This window comes from Natrix helvetica (genome assembly GCF_964273705.1).
Source record: "Natrix helvetica genome assembly, chromosome: 1".
NCBI lineage: Eukaryota > Metazoa > Chordata > Lepidosauria > Squamata > Natricidae > Natrix > Natrix helvetica.
In genome coordinates, this window is record NC_138548.1 from 233,618,540 (window position 1) to 233,632,036 (window position 13,497).

The following is a 13,497-nucleotide window of genomic DNA, read 5'->3' on the forward strand; positions in this document are numbered from 1 at the left end:
GCCCCTCTCTTCATACTCATAGTATACATTTATATATAATGCATTGGTATATAATTAATTACAATCAGCATATTAGTTCTATTACTAAATTCAATCAGATTAGACATTACAGTATAAAATCCAGATATAATTCCATTATCACTTTCGGTCAGTTTATAATAATATGATTTTCTTGTTTATTTTTGTGATCTGAGTCTTCTTGCTATTGCCCCATCTCCCTCCACTGGCAGAGCTCTGGCCCCTCCCGTGTCCTGCGTGTCCACTGTAGTGTCTCGTGTTTTTTCTAGGAGTGTTCTGTTTTTTTCTATAAAGGCCTGCACCTCTATGGGTGAATTGATTCTAATTCTTGTCTCCTCCCAGAATATCAGCATACCTTCAGGCATCAACCATCTAAACCACACCCCTTTCTGGTATAATTTATTCGCTAATTGCGAATAATTCTTCCTTTTTTCTCTAATCTTCTTAGGGATCTGCTTCAGAATGGTTATCTCCATATCATGGTATGTCAATGCTTGCCCCCTTTGTACACCCAGAATTTCATCTCTTGTGCTTTTTCTAAGAAATTTAATGTGAACCTCCCTGGGTACATTGTGAGTTCTAGCATAAGCTGAGTTCACTCTATAAACCAGGTCTATATCCCACCCCATCTGTTGTTTTTCTTTGTGTGTATAGTCAGCCAGGATGTTTATCATGATGTCCCTTATGTTTTCCCCATCTTCTTCTATAACATTTTGAAATCTAAGGTAATAGGACATTCTCTCAAATTCTAATTTCATCTGTTGGATGTCAAGATCTTTGTTCCCTTTCTGCACAGCTTCTACCCCCCCCCCCTCACCTCCTCCACCCCCCCTTCCACAAGATTCAGTCTTTGTGAGTTCTTATATATTTGGGCTTGATTTTCTTTAATTTCATCTTTCATTTCCCTTAGCTGTTTCTTGATTTCCTCCTGGCCCTGTAAAATTTGTTGAAGCATTTGTTGAAAGTCCATCTCTGTAGTCTTATGTTGCATCAGTTCTGTTATCTTTGACTGTGTGGCTGGACTGGATGTTGCGGATGTTGGAGCAGAAGTGGCAAAACCAGGTTTTCCAGGAGGAGGTCTTTTGGGTGCCATCCTTTATAACGTTAGAAGTTCAGTCCAAATATGAAATAAACAGTTAGAAAAGAAGGGTAGCCAGGTGAATCCGGGAGCAGAAGAACCAGGCAGAAGAGAATCTCTCCAATAAGTCTGGCAATAGATAGAAAATTTCCCCTAGAAAGTTTAAAAAATACCAATCCACAAGAGATTCCTCTGGGAGACACGGAGACAAAGACCGGAAGCCTGAATTTTAAAGGTGGAGTCAGGTTTCACAGTTCATAAAGACAACGGAAGTGTGCCATCTTGCCCTGCCAGTTTTGGGCACAGAGGCATAACAAAGTTTTAAAAAGTTCCAAAAGTCCTCAAATCACTGTAATATATAGGATTAAATTGAAAAGAAAATCATCTCAGCCTGAGTGAGGCTTCGTTCGTTGGCTCTCCCCCCTCCTCCTTCCCCGGGGGCTGAGAGCAAAATTGTTCCTCGCCGCTTGTCCAAGGGGGGGGGGAAACCCCCCTCCCTCCAGCCGCACCTCCAAAATGCTCCGAAAGTTATTTTAAAGTTTTAAAAAGCTGAGTAATTCTTCATGCAGAATAAGGGATGAAGAGAGAAGCAACCTCACCGCACTGCAGCTGCTTCCTTCAATTGTTGCATTCTCCGGTCGGCTTATAGCGAGGCGCGAGGCGCAGGAACGCAAAGCGCCCTCCGAGCTTGCTCCCCGGTGCCTTGGGCGCGCGAGAGACCTCCCGCCGGCCGCCGCCGCTGCAGGAGTCCTCCGCAATGCCGCCCCTCCGGCAGGACCCCTCTGCGGGGTGTCCTGTGCCCCCCAAGAAGTGGGGAAGCCCACCGGGGAGCCGGAGCGGGCAAAGAGCTGCCCGTCGCCGCCGCCGCCGGAACTGGAACCCCACTAATGAGATTATTTGACATAGTGAGCCTGCCTGTTTTCATCAGACATTTATATCTGAAAAAGGGACTAATGCTGTGATTTGCTTTTGATCATAGAATTACAGTGTGGTTTTAAATGGTCACTTTGCTCAAATATGCAGTACAGATCACAAGTGTGGTGAGGCCTCATGCTGTAAATAGCAACCCCCTGTAGCCATTCATCTCATCTTGCTAAGATTCCAAGTCCTACAAGCTTAACATTCCAAATTATGCTGTTTTATTTATTTTTATTACTGTATGCCACATTTCTGGACTCATTCAACCTTTTTATGTAAAAAAAAATCCTTTTCATTTGTTTAATTTGTTTTCAACCTGGGTCTCTCACCTATCAAGATGAATCTGAATTTTATTTCTGATTTGTAGAATATTAGCTGTCTTACCCAATTGTATGTGATCTGTACATCTAATAAATATTTTAGCCACCAAAAATATTAATAAATGTTGAAGAGGGATTGTACCAGGACTGATCCTTATGGCAACTACCTCACTCTAGTTTGATAAGAAATCACTTAGGAGCATTCTTTCATTATTATTTTCAGTTTTCTATGTACTTCCAATCTTGTTAATCAAAATGTGGTTATGGAGATACTCTGTCAAATGCCTTGCTGAAATCAACACCCGTGATCCTCTCAGAAAACTTCCCAGTTTAAAAAAAAAGAGTGAAAGTTAGTTTGCTAAGGTTTGTTCACATAATTGCCACATTGTTTTCTGCATGTTTACAGGCCAACTTTATGAACTTCTTGACTTGTTCAAAAACTACCCAGTAATTAGTATCACTTTGCCTGATCTGTAGTTCTTCCTTTTTTCCTTTCTTGAAGTAGGGTCTATTGCTGTGATGGCGAACCTTGGCATACATGTCAGAGGTGGCACACAATACCCTCTCTGTGGGGACACAAACTGTTGCCCCATTTCAGCTTTGCTGCGCATGCACGTGCTCCTCCCACCTGCCAGCTAGTCTTCTGGTCTCTGCCGCGGATGCCTGGGGGTGCATGCGGGGGAGGTGCACGCATTGCATTTTGGGGGTTTGGGCATATGCATGCAGGTGCGTGCGTACACACTTTGGGCACTCGGTCCGGAAAAAGTTAGCCATCACTGGTCTATTGTCTTCTTCAGCCATTTGGCACTTCACTTTTTGTCCTGGATTTCTCAAAAAGAAAACTTGATCAGATCATAGGGAAGTAAAAGAGATGTTCCCACACATCTAGAAATAGATATCCCAAAAGATACAGAAAGCAATTATTACTTTTAATATATTATACATTATTTTATTGGTTTGGTTAAAATGTTTGGAACTCAACTATGGAATCAAAACAGCTAGCATTTCCAGTTCAAGCATGTGCAAACAGAGCATTAACTATAAAGTGTATTGAAACTGTCATTTAATCACCAAACAGCCAAGTAGGAATAGACAACCAAACCTACTTTCAAGTTCTTGGATTCCATTTGGAACAATATAGGTTTTTTTTTTCTAAATCCTGGATGATTCCTCAAGAGGAGGCAAACAAATAATTTTCAGAAGCAAACCAGTCCTCAGTGGCATTGCCTATTCCCCAGGTGACCACCCTTTACTATATTCTAGTGTTTCTGAGAATTCTATGCTTTTTTCAGAAATAATTTTCTCTATTCTCCTAAATGGATCCCTAAATTTACATCCAGGAATCTTATTAAAAATCTAGGCATAAATCTAACAGTTGAAATTCAGTGAGCACATGAACACACACACACACACACACACACACACACACACACACACACAAACAGAGAGACAGACAGACAGACTAGCATATTTTTCGGAGTATAAGATACACCTTTTTCCCTCAAAAAAGAGGCTGAAAAACTGGGTGCGTCTTATGCACTGAATACAGCATTTTTTGCCTCCTGAAATCCTGCCCCCTTCACCAAAATGGCCATGCATAGCCTTTAGGAGGCTTATAGAGTGCTCCTGGGGGCTGGGGAGGGCAGGAATGAGCGAAAAATTGGGCATTTTTTGCTCAATTTTGCCCTCCCTAGCCCCCAGGAGCACTCTATAAGCCTCCTAAAGGCTATGCATACCCTTTTTTTGACAAAAAACGGGCCCCTTTTCATGAAAAATGGGCTGTTTTTTGCTCGTTTTTTGGGGGGCCCGGAGCACTCTACAAGCCCCCTAAAGGCTATTCATGCCCTTTAAAAAAAAACAAAAAAAAAAACAGGCCCGTTTTCATGAAAAACAGGCTGTTTTGGGGAGGTCTGCAGAGAGCAAAAACCTTTTTTTTAAATTTGCCTCTTCAAAACCTTGGTGTGTCTTATACCCGTGTGTCTTGTACGCCGAAAAATATGGTCATTTTGCAACACTCTGGATGTCCCCAGTGTATTCTTTGCTTGGAGTTGTATTTGTTTAGCAATCAGCTTAATGATCTTACCAGAACTTTATTTTCACAGAAGTACTGGGTTTTTTTCCTACTTTTCACAAAGTTGTTTATTGTTTTGCCTATTTGTTTCTTAGCAGTCATACTAAAATTAATTGAATGGAAAAAAAAAAATCAAGTGTCTTTCAGCTCTCTCAGCTAACATTTCATAAGTCTCTTAAGTAGACTGATATGTTTCAGTTCAGAAAAATCTTCATTAGTGCTAATGTGTTCATCAGGTCTAATTTTGATTTCTATTCTTCCAGTATAGTCGCACTTTAAAAAAAATACTCATGGAGACATGTGTTTGTTATAAATAAATAAATAAATAAATAAATAAACATGGTAATAAAACCATGGATTGTATCCAACGTACTAATAGCATAAAGGAACCCTTGCAAGATAAATTTTCTGCCACTTCCTCCCTTCTTCAGTCGCTGGTCGAGACTTTCAAAAACATCTGTAGTGATTAAAGAGTCTGCTGGGAGAGGCTAATTGGGGGATTGGCCACTTGTGCAGACTCAATTTGATCTGTAGAACTGTGGTCCAGACATTTGATTTATCAGTTCCTGGTAATACTCTTTTGTATACCAGATGAAGAGCTTTCAAGTATTAGAAATAATTTCTTGATGGAGGGGGCTGTCGAGCAGGATTGCTCTGTGAAGTGGAATATTCCCCATTACTGGAGGTTTTTCAAGTACCCCGTTTCCCCGAAAAGACCGCCCTGGATAATAATTGGACTTTTGAGCGCATGCTTTAAAATAAGCCCTCCCCTGAAAATAAGGCTTCCCTGAAAATATTGCAACACAGCAGCAGCCATGAGGTGTGACCACCCTCACCGTCTCCTGCACCTCAAACAGGCCAAGGGCTTATTTCAGGGGGTCAAAAGAAAATAAGACCCCGTCTTATTTTCAGGGAAACACAGAAGGAGCCAGAGAGCCACCTTTCAGAAACACTTTAATGGTTCTTGCAGTGACCACGAACACCAGAAATCTCCTGAAGTCACTTTATAGGACACACTGTTGTCCTCTGATTCTGCTGTTTGGACTAGATGTTCCCCGGCATCACCTCCCATTCTGATCCTACCATTCTTTTGTTAAGTATAGTCAGCAGGGATGCTTTGTGGATATTAATGTTAAGACTTCGTGCTACAGCTTACAAGATGATAGTAAGTAGTCGTGATGCTTAACAAAGGCTGTGCTAAGGCAAAGAAAAAATTCCCTTACTGTAATAGTGAGGCTATGTCCAAAAATCACCCAGTAGTTAGCATTCTTATACATTAGTGGTAGGAAATCAACCGAATCGGTTCGGATAGTTGTAAACCGAGATATGTCGGGCTTTTCTCCCACCCTCATTTATTTCTTCTATGTACTGGTGGGTCAAATGTCCGTTGCTTTCCTGATCCTTGTGTCGATTCCAATTTCTGGATTATGACAGTTTGCAATCAAATAAGCAGCCATACAATTCTATGTTTTCTTATATGGTTTGAAAGGAATAAATGTTGTAATTAATTGTCTATTCTAATTGCTCTGAAAAGTGTAATAGCTCACATAAATGAAATATCATGTTTTTCTAGACCAGTAATGGTGAAGCTTTTTCTTACAGCGTGCCAAGATTGTGAGTTGGCGCTATCACACGTGCATGCGTGCCCACACCAATTAAATCCTCCCCGCCCACCTTTGGATGCTAGTATGATGTCCCCCTGCGCATGCACTCATGACCTCTCCACAGACTCTGGAGGCTTTCCTGAAGCCTGGGGAGGGCGAAAATGGCCTCTCCGGGCCCCTTGGAGGCACTCCAGAAGCTGGAAACGAGTCGTTTCTGAACTTCCGGTTGGCCCGTTGGGGCCGTTTTTCGCCCTCCCCAGCCTCCGGAAGCTTCCCTGAAACCTGGGGAGGGCAAAAACGGCCTCTCCTGGCCCTCTGGAATGGCAAAAAATCAGCTGGCCAGTTCACCCATGTGCGCTGGAGCTAACGGCTGGCATACCAGCAAATATGGCACCACGTGCCACCTGTGGCACATGTGTCATAGGTTTGCCATCACAGTTCTAGACCATGGAATGGTACATTAAAAAAACAAATCCGATGACTAATATTTTTCCCTTTAGGGAGAAGTTTTCGTACAAGCTGCTTACGTCATTCTGATATACTTGGTTAGTTTTGAGCACATCACAGGGTTTCAATTTAGGGTATTTTATCATTATATAAATTTCATGTCTTATTAACCATATGATCAACAAGGGTTTTGTGGGCTCTATATGGCTACCTGTTTTCACAGGTAACATGAAACTTTTTCTAGAGAAAAAAGATTCTGGATTTTCCATCTATCCAGGGTGAACTGGGCATGGATGTCTTTAGAGTAATTAATTTGAAGTCAGACAGTGTGCATATGAACAAATAGGATCTGACATATTTGGCAACAACCTGTAACTTTAAAATCCAACCTCTTAGTTCACAGAGAATAGTCTTCTTTCATGTGTGAGGGATATTTGACAAACCCAAGAGGAGCTCCACAGAGAAGCTCAAATAAATTGAAACTAGGACTTCAGTATCCTGTGCAAGGCTTTCCAATATTTTTATGGTTGTTTGTGAAATCTTTGCTGTCCATCATAATTCAGTTTTCTCTTGGCAAACTTTGCCAGTTCAGCCCATACAACAAATACTATCCCAAATCAGAACTTGCAAATTTAATCCTAATTTTGTGGTTTGCATAACGAGAATTTTACTGCTTTATTTTGTAGAATGGGTACATGGACTCAAACACACACACATACACACAAGCCTAAAAGGAAAAGGTGCACCAGGGTCTTTAATAAGCAGCCTCCAAAATTTTGTATTGTCTATATCAGATGAGGTAGCCTCAGGAATAGGTTTGTAAGTCTTTTTGTCTTGTCATTGATTGCCAAGATCAGCCTACATTCTAATCATAGGATATTCTCTTCTGCAGCACTTTAGACATATTTCCTACATTGGTATCTCTAGCGAATGCCACCCTTCCTCCCAACAGACGTTTTGATGGGATAGATATCTCTGAAGTCCTGTTCGGGCACTCAAGCAAAGGACACCAGGTATGGCATTAACCTTCTGAACACTGAGTAGCAACATCCACTACTTGAAGGTTTGAAATTCCCTAAAATTCCTCACGTTTCAAATGATTATCATTGCCACAAACAATGTGAATTATATATATATATAACTGGTTTGCTTTATCTTGTTTTTCTTCTTCTAAATACTTTGAATTGGTCTTAAAATGCTCCAAGCTTCCCTGTGCAATACATATGGAATTCATATAAGTTCATATAACAGTTTTTTAAGCTTCAGATACTCAATTCTTGTTAGGGAAATACCTGCTATGAGATGGAAATCTCATAAAGGAGAATGGAATGCAGTTTCAAGCTTGAACTGCTAGCTGTAAAAGCAGTCAATTAAATTCTCAATTGTAGTTCATAAGCTTAAATTCTACTATCAATCACACGTGTACTTTATGAAATATAATCAAATAGTTACATAAAGCTATTAAGACAGCACAGTTTGTTTGTTTTTTTGTAAAATTGATCAGCTTTAGAAAGATTGCTCCTACTTGCACTCTCATTCTTGTTGAGCACAGCAGTTGATCTGCAAACAATTTAATGCTTAAGCAAAATCCATTTATTATCTCCTAGGAATGCTATGATGGCTCAGCGGTAGAGCATTTGCCTTGCATGAAGAAAATCTCTGGTTCAGCCCCAGGCCTGTACAGGGAGGAAAGGACTTCTATCTGAAACGATTGCCAATTCTTTTACATATAACATGTTGTGAGGACTAGTAGTTTGACTTTATGCACAATGAGTGCAAGCACTCTGTGGCTGAGATTCTCAGTGTGCCGTTTAAATTTTCTTTCTCCATTTACATAACATTGCAAAGGCAGGAACAATAGGAGATTATGCCCAAGAAAATGCATGTAGGTTTGTGCTGAACCAGTTCCATCCTTTGATTTGAGTTCTAATAGGTACAGTTCTCCAGCAGTTGGTTATAATGACAATTACCATTTTTTTTGGCACAACACAAACATTTATGTAATCTTTCTGCTTTTTATTGCTCACTGGCTAAAGCTTTTTTAAGAATAGAAATGCAGAATTTTGTTTATGATTTTTTTTCTCATCGTAATTTCATTGTGTATTGTTCTTTCCGCCTGAGAAAAAGAGTTAATAGCTTCGCTTCAAACTTTGTCTATGCCTTAAGAAATTGATGACATTTCCATCTCTGAACTTTCTTCCCTTATTTTCTAAAGAAAATCTTTTAAGGTTTTAAAGGAAATTTCAGTGAAAATTCGTGTCTTCATGAATAACGTTCAACTTCTTGCTTTTCTTGGCAATTTCATACAATTGATTTAAATATTCCCCTTGTTGTTCCTGTTGTTCAATTAAGCAAAAAGTCCAGGACTAATCAGCATTCCAAAATCTTAACTCCCCAAATTCTATGCATAACTGCTTTCTAGAAAGTGATGAATGCAAATGAAAGAAGCTCAGTTCTGGGCCCTGTAATTATACGTTTCTTCCAAATACTTTCACTGAAGAGCTCTGTTGAGGATTTCTAAGCTGAAGACGACCATGATGTCTTCTGCAACAGGAGGAAGAAGGAAACGCGTTCCAGAAATTCTACATCTAGCTAGGAGGAACAATTTGTGTGTTTTTCAAACATATCCTTTTTTTTTTCAGTGACATGTTTCTCATGCCACACTAGTAGAATAGCTACACCATCTTCCAGTGATTGCATTAGTTTGCTCAAAGGAATTATTCAAGCTTTCTTCTAAAATTGTTGTTATATCAGTATTTTACACTAAACATATGTTCTCATGTTCTCATCATCACTACAATTAAAATAATTAGAAGAGCTAACTTCAATCTGTTGCTTGCACCTCTTTCATCACAAATCTAGTTCTCCGAGTGGTTTTGTAGCTGTTTTAAAACTGATTTTCTTTGTGAACAAGTGGTATGAATTAAAATAAAAATACAGACAGATTTCCTGAAAGCTGAAGGGAAAACATTCTATCTTTATATATTGTGGAGGCAGCAGCTGAGGTTTTACATAAATGCATATTTTTAGAACATATTTGAAAGTTTTGCTTACAATACTATATTGAAAATGATAGGAACTGGTTTTACATAAATGCATATTTTAAGAACATATTTGAAAGTTTTGCTTACAATACTATATTGAAAATGATAGGAACTTTTTAAGAAAAGAGATAGTTGCAGAAGTAGTTACGCTTGCGTTTCCCAGTTGTTGGTATTCTTACTGTAATTTAACATTTTAATCAGAGATCTAATATTTGATCAGTGAGAAAAATTACTATCACTTCCTTGGTAAAATCTGCACGCTGCTCAATTTGATATGACGATGAAAGTGGTGGTAGTCAAACATTGATAAAACTAGCCATGTTTTTGTAATGTCAGCTGTTTCGTGACAATACTGATATCATATCTGATATAAGGGAGATGTAAGATTCAGGCTGTTCCCGCAACTGTTATTTAGTGCTGGGATTTATTTTTTATGCTTCTCCATTATTCTGTTTGTTATAAAAACAAATCTTGTACAAATGGATTAAGCTCTGTGTCTGTAGTCCTGTGGAATCTAGAAATGTCTTCAGGGCCTTTGTAAATGTATGAAATTGAGAACCAAGGGTTTAAGGGTTGAGTGAAGGTACATCAGTTGGCTTTATTGGAGGAGAAATATATGACTGAGTTGAGATGCATCACTATTAGAAGTAAAAGAAAGCTTTCTTGAGGACTCTGCTCTATAAAAACAGATTTATGATTGTTTCCTATTGACTCAAGAATGTGAATTTCTGAAGCAGGCATGCAGAAAAGATACAAGTGAATAGTGAAAGGCCCTGTTTTAATTGCAGGGTGAGGGAAGAGAGTTCCTTTCAGAGGCCAACAATAAATCTGTTTTCCATATGTGGCATTTCAGTTCTTTCATTATGTTCAGCCTATAAAGACATTAAAAAAAAAGCAAGCCCCATTGAATCAAATGGACCTTAATCTTAGGAAATGGAGTTAAGTACTATATATAGGTTCCCGGTAGCAGTTATATTTCTTTTGCCCTGCTCTTGTTTTGTCTTGCTTAATTAGTTTGACATATTTTAAAAGCAACACACAAGCCTCCTAATTTAAATATACATGCTAGACTGAGTGATTTCATTTTTTGATTTTTTTCTGATTCTGAGTACTGGGCAGACTTCAGTCTAGCTAGATTTAAAAAGTCCATGGGAGTGGGAATAAGCAATTAACAGTTTGGATTCTTCTACCGTTAAGTATTAATGGGAGCAACATAATTAGATGCATATTACTATTTGAATTTATGTATGTACAGTTCTGGATACTCATTGAGTTTAGTTGATTGCTTGCAGACGTCTCATTACTCAGCTAGATAACATCAGTTTGAATGTCATCATCATTCACTCACATTGATGAGGTTACCTAGTTGGGTAATAAAATGTCTGCAAGAAAACCATCAAGCTTAGAAAGCACCAAGGTCTCCACTGTTCAACACTGACTACAGGTATTCTTTTCTATTGGAATATATGCAGCTTCCTATGACATTAAGCAAAAGAGAGCACTTTATAATCTTCCTAATTTCTTTTTCTTCTAGACATTATTCCATCCCAACAGTGGTGCAGCTGGAAAATATGGAGAAATACAGTCCCTTCGGTTGGATCAATATAAAGCCTTTTATCTTACAGGTACATTACTTAATGGGCTTTATTAGGTATTTCTGAATATTCCCATAGTGTATTCGTCTAGTAATATATGTTTGAAAGTAATGAAATGTGAATAAAAGAAATTTTTACAAGTTAGTTATTACTAAGCCCTAGTTTCAAAACGTGTTAGTGTGCTAGCAATTATTTGTTTTCAGCTCTTCTCCAAAGGGAGGAATTTTAAAATAATGTTCTACATACTGAACAAGAAAGTAATTCCACATAATTTATTTTTGAAAAATACACTGAATAAAGACAGAAGCATCAACAAAAAATGATGGTTTTATAAAGTCCTATTATATGGCATCTGAGTTTATTCTGGTTAGGGAGTAGACTCTCTGTTTTGCCATGGTTCATACCACTATGCCAAAACTCAGATAAAAAGTTTGATTTTGTTGAGTATTTTATTTCTGGATTTCAATAGAGGAGCATTGGGGATTACAGGAGGATTCCATGGACAAAGCTGGAATGGAGAAAATATTTAAGAAGATATGTAGTAAAACCTTGATATGAGAAATGCTGCCTAATGGGAGTTCAAGAGCCTTTGAGAAAACAAGTGTTGATTGGCATCCTGGGTGTTATAGACGGGTGGTTCTTGAGGTGTATACTTGGTCTGGAGGTTCAATTTTGAGATCCAGGTTCCCCATGTACTGTACTTTTAAGGGAGACAAAATATACAACTCCCTCTGGGCTTATGTTTCATTTATTCTCAGACTTTACTGACATTTTAGAGGATTTCAATTTATATTCCACAATCTCACTGAATCTTACTATTCACACAGTTGGAGAGCCAGCCTGTGAAGTTTACTCTTGGCTGGCTCATACCTTCCAGCCAGGAAAATATCAACTCTCCCCCCCCCCCCCCTTCCTGGCCAGGCAGTCACATATCCCGCGTCTTTGGAGGAAAGAAAAAGCATGTGAAAAGAAAAAAATAAACAATGATATGATATTTTCCTAGGGACATCTGCTCCTTTTTAAAACAGCATTTAAAAAGCAAAACAGTAGGACAATTTGATGGTTTTCCGTATGTCTCTTATTTTGGAATAGAAATATAAATCCTATAAAAGCCTATAGACACTTGCAGGGGTTGAGCTTCTGAGCTATAATTACCAGGCTCTTGCCTTGTTCTCTGCCAGATGGCATAGATATCATTGCATACAACCAATGGCATTACCTTTCCTCCCACAGTGTTTTCCCAGTGACTCCTCCAGAAGTCTATAGTTAGAGTCCTAATGTGTTTCTTTCTCTATGTCCTACCTACGGTACTTTCTCACAGCAGAAAAAAAAATACCCAAACTCAAAAATAATGAAGGAGATGCATACATTGTCAAAGAGAAGACAAATACATAAAAAGCACTTTTAACAAAAAAAGGGAAAAATATAACTAATGTCATTGTAACAATATTTACAATTTTACACTTTCTAATGTTGTTCAAATATGTACATTTCTAATACATTTATATACTATCATTTTAACACTGTATTCTGTATAAATGTATTCCATATTTTATTGTACTAGTAACTAGTCCATACAAATTTACCTCTATAGGCAATCCACTTATAAATGGCAAGTGCAGTCAGGTCTTCTGTCCATTGAGTGAAAGGTGTCATTTAATTATTTTTCCAATCCTGCAATATCAGTCTTTTGGCCATAATAAAGACACAGAGAATCCATTTACATTGTCCAGTTGTCATATTCCATGTAGTAGATATGTAATTCAAATGAATATTATCCTTAGAAAATTATTGCTTTTGTTGCACAATCATGTTTATATAGTCTACTACCTTCTTCTAAAATTTGGTAAGTGTAAGACATTGTAGAAAATGTTTTAAAGAAACATTATCCTTAGTACATCTCCAATAAAATTCTGTTTATGATAACTCTTTTCTACGTATACAAATGTAATGGGGTCCAAAGTGTTCTAAATATAATTTTGTTGTTGTATATGTTGTAATTTAAGGTCATTGGCATTCTTGCTATAGAACTTAAGACACTCTCCCATTGTCTAGGCATTATAGGATCCTTTAATTCTTTATTGCATTGTTTTCTTAAATGCAATAATTTTATTAAATTATTGGTAAGAAATAGCTATAAAAACTAATGGTAAGGGTTTTTAAAGTTTTAAACAATTTAACAAGTTATTCTAGTATCTCAGGTATCCCAGAAGCTGAAAATGCTGCTTGTCCAAACAACATTGTAAAAAAATCTTGTAACTGTAAAGGTTGTCATTGGGTGATACCTGATAGATATCTATCTTTTTACACATCATATATTTTAAAAATATTATCATCTATCAGTTGGTTCAAAGTCAGTACCCCCAATTCCATCCAATTTTTCCATATTACCATTGTTTCCC

General features: G+C 38.1%; 1 protein-coding gene across 1 annotated transcript in view; it reads left to right on the forward strand.

Moving 5' to 3' along the window:
• ARSG (arylsulfatase G) overlaps window positions 1-13,497 on the forward strand; it is a 127,678-nt gene that overhangs the window by 107,157 nt on the left and 7,024 nt on the right. The window contains exons 10-11 of the mRNA XM_081953772.1: window positions 7,349-7,469; window positions 11,035-11,125. Coding sequence (XP_081809898.1) covers window positions 7,349-7,469; window positions 11,035-11,125 — 212 coding nt within the window. The remainder of the gene's footprint in view (window positions 1-7,348; window positions 7,470-11,034; window positions 11,126-13,497) is intronic.